We start from the raw sequence: 1,930 nt of genomic DNA on the forward strand, positions 1-1,930 counted from the left end.
GAGAAATTAAAGAGGATTCACCTGCTGCTACTGAACATCTAGCTGTAGCAACATTGACTCTCATAGGTGAGGTGGTTGATGGAAAATAAATCAGTGGAGTGTCAGAAGGTATTAGAGAGCTTGCCATTTCCATTCACCTTTTCAAAGTGGCATGTAAAATCATCCCCATTTCCCAGAAGGAGAATCCAGGAGCTGTGGCAGAAGCCAATTTCCTGACGATATTACCATGACTTTGAAAAGGGCAAAGCACCAGCTATCCTCCTGAGCAGCCATTGCTGGAACTGGGAAGGTGCCACATCCCACACTTCTTCATACAAGTCATTTCAGTGACAGCACCAGCAAAACAGAAATGAGAGAAGCCAAGTGCATTTCAAGTTCAAGACTTGCTGATCCGAAACCTCCATCAGAAAATAGCAACTTTTATTTTTTTCCCCTTTTGGAAGGTGCTGTGCGGTTGGCTGAAGATAGTAGTGTGGAGCTGTACTTCAGTGGATTGTGGGGCACCATCTGTGCTGACCACTGGACTGACTGGGATGCCAGTGTTGTCTGCAGACAACTAGGTCTCAGGTGGGAACCTCAGTTTGGTTGCGAGTTACAGGGTCATGCAGCCTTTGAAACCACAGCCTCTGTGGTTACAGTCCCTCTGGCATAGTGTGTTGGCTGGGGGAGAGGAGTTTGTTTTGTGGGCTCATTTCCCACTTATGAGGGTCCTTTCCTACTGTTTTCTTTCTATGGCTATGCCCAACCCCAAACAGCATTTGCAAGAACTTCTTAAAGCAGTAGTTTCTGCTTGATGCTTCAGGCTGTGATGAGTGAGCTGTGAGATCATATCCCCTTTTCAGTATTAGCAGCTGGAGTTACTGTAGTGACCTAATAGAAATTTTGAGAGTGTGAACCTCTTTGGGAATCTGGAATTTGGACCTTCAAAATTCCAAATAGCAAGGAGATAAGGATAATGAGATTAGGATAAGGAGAGAAGGAAGAAGGTGATTCGGATCTCTGGGTGTTTGAATCTGTTGATGAGTTAGTTCATCACTCTCAAACGAGGGTGCCATTTCTGACCATATGAACTCCTCTGCAGTAAGTAGGAAGACAAAATGGGTTAGATGGTGGAAAGTGCTTTGCGCTTGCCTGTGCTTTCCCGTTAGACTGTAAATATCCACCCCTTATGCACTCCCAATCAGCTGGGCTCATTGGGATGTGAAATGCCACAACTGGGCTGGAGAGTCACAAAAACTGAAGGGAACTTGTAAATCAAGCAGTACTATGGCATTTCATTGCTCTGTTGCTTTCTCCATACCAGTGAGATCGGCACAGCTGGGAAGAAGAGTCATCCCGGACTGTGGCCTGTCCCCCTGCACCTGCAGTCAGCAAACTGCCATGGGGATGAGAAAGCCCTGCTGCAGTGTGGCTATCAGGAAGCTGTGTCAGGAGCTTGTAACCAGGGGAGTGCCATGGTTACGTGTGTCCCTCCAGAAGGTAAATCTCCAGGGGAGGTTTGTTCCCTGTTTCTTATGTCAGTGTTGCCGATAAGAGGTAAAATCTAAGGTCATGAAGCTATGGAGAGCAAATCATTGGAGCATGTTCTTCTTTCACCTGCTATACAGGTGGTTATCTTCCTTCCAGTGGAAAATTATCCATCCTTTCCCAATCCCAAATACTCAGAGTCGACATACTTCTACAGTCACTGAAAGATGGATGTTGCTTATGACCACATCTCCTTTTTATCAAACCAGTTTTTTGTCTGAAGGCAGCAAAGTCTTAGTAACTGCAGCAGCCAGTTAAAGAGCCGTCCCTGGACCAGCAGCAACCTGAACTGTGGGCTGCAATCATGGATGCTTCTGGGGGGCTTAGAGTGGAGGGTGTGATATGGTGGGACAAGAGCATCCCAAGAATTGATGAATGTGCTTTGTCTCTGTCTTTCTCTGTT

At 46.2% G+C, this 1,930-nt stretch overlaps 1 protein-coding gene across 1 annotated transcript in view; it reads left to right on the top strand.

The window, feature by feature from the left end:
- The window catches only part of LOC104528967 (neurotrypsin), a gene marked incomplete at its 3' end in the record, with an annotated part of 10,535 nt that overhangs the window by 5,571 nt on the left and 3,034 nt on the right, over positions 1-1,930 (top strand). The window contains exons 4-5 of the mRNA XM_010173126.1: positions 444-567; positions 1,304-1,480. Of these exons, the coding sequence (XP_010171428.1) occupies positions 444-567; positions 1,304-1,480 (301 nt within the window). The remainder of the gene's footprint in view (positions 1-443; positions 568-1,303; positions 1,481-1,930) is intronic.

The sequence above is a fragment of the Antrostomus carolinensis genome, unplaced genomic scaffold (assembly GCF_000700745.2).
Source record: "Antrostomus carolinensis isolate BGI_N321 unplaced genomic scaffold, ASM70074v2 scaffold18048, whole genome shotgun sequence".
NCBI classification, from domain to species: Eukaryota; Metazoa; Chordata; class Aves; order Caprimulgiformes; family Caprimulgidae; genus Antrostomus; species Antrostomus carolinensis.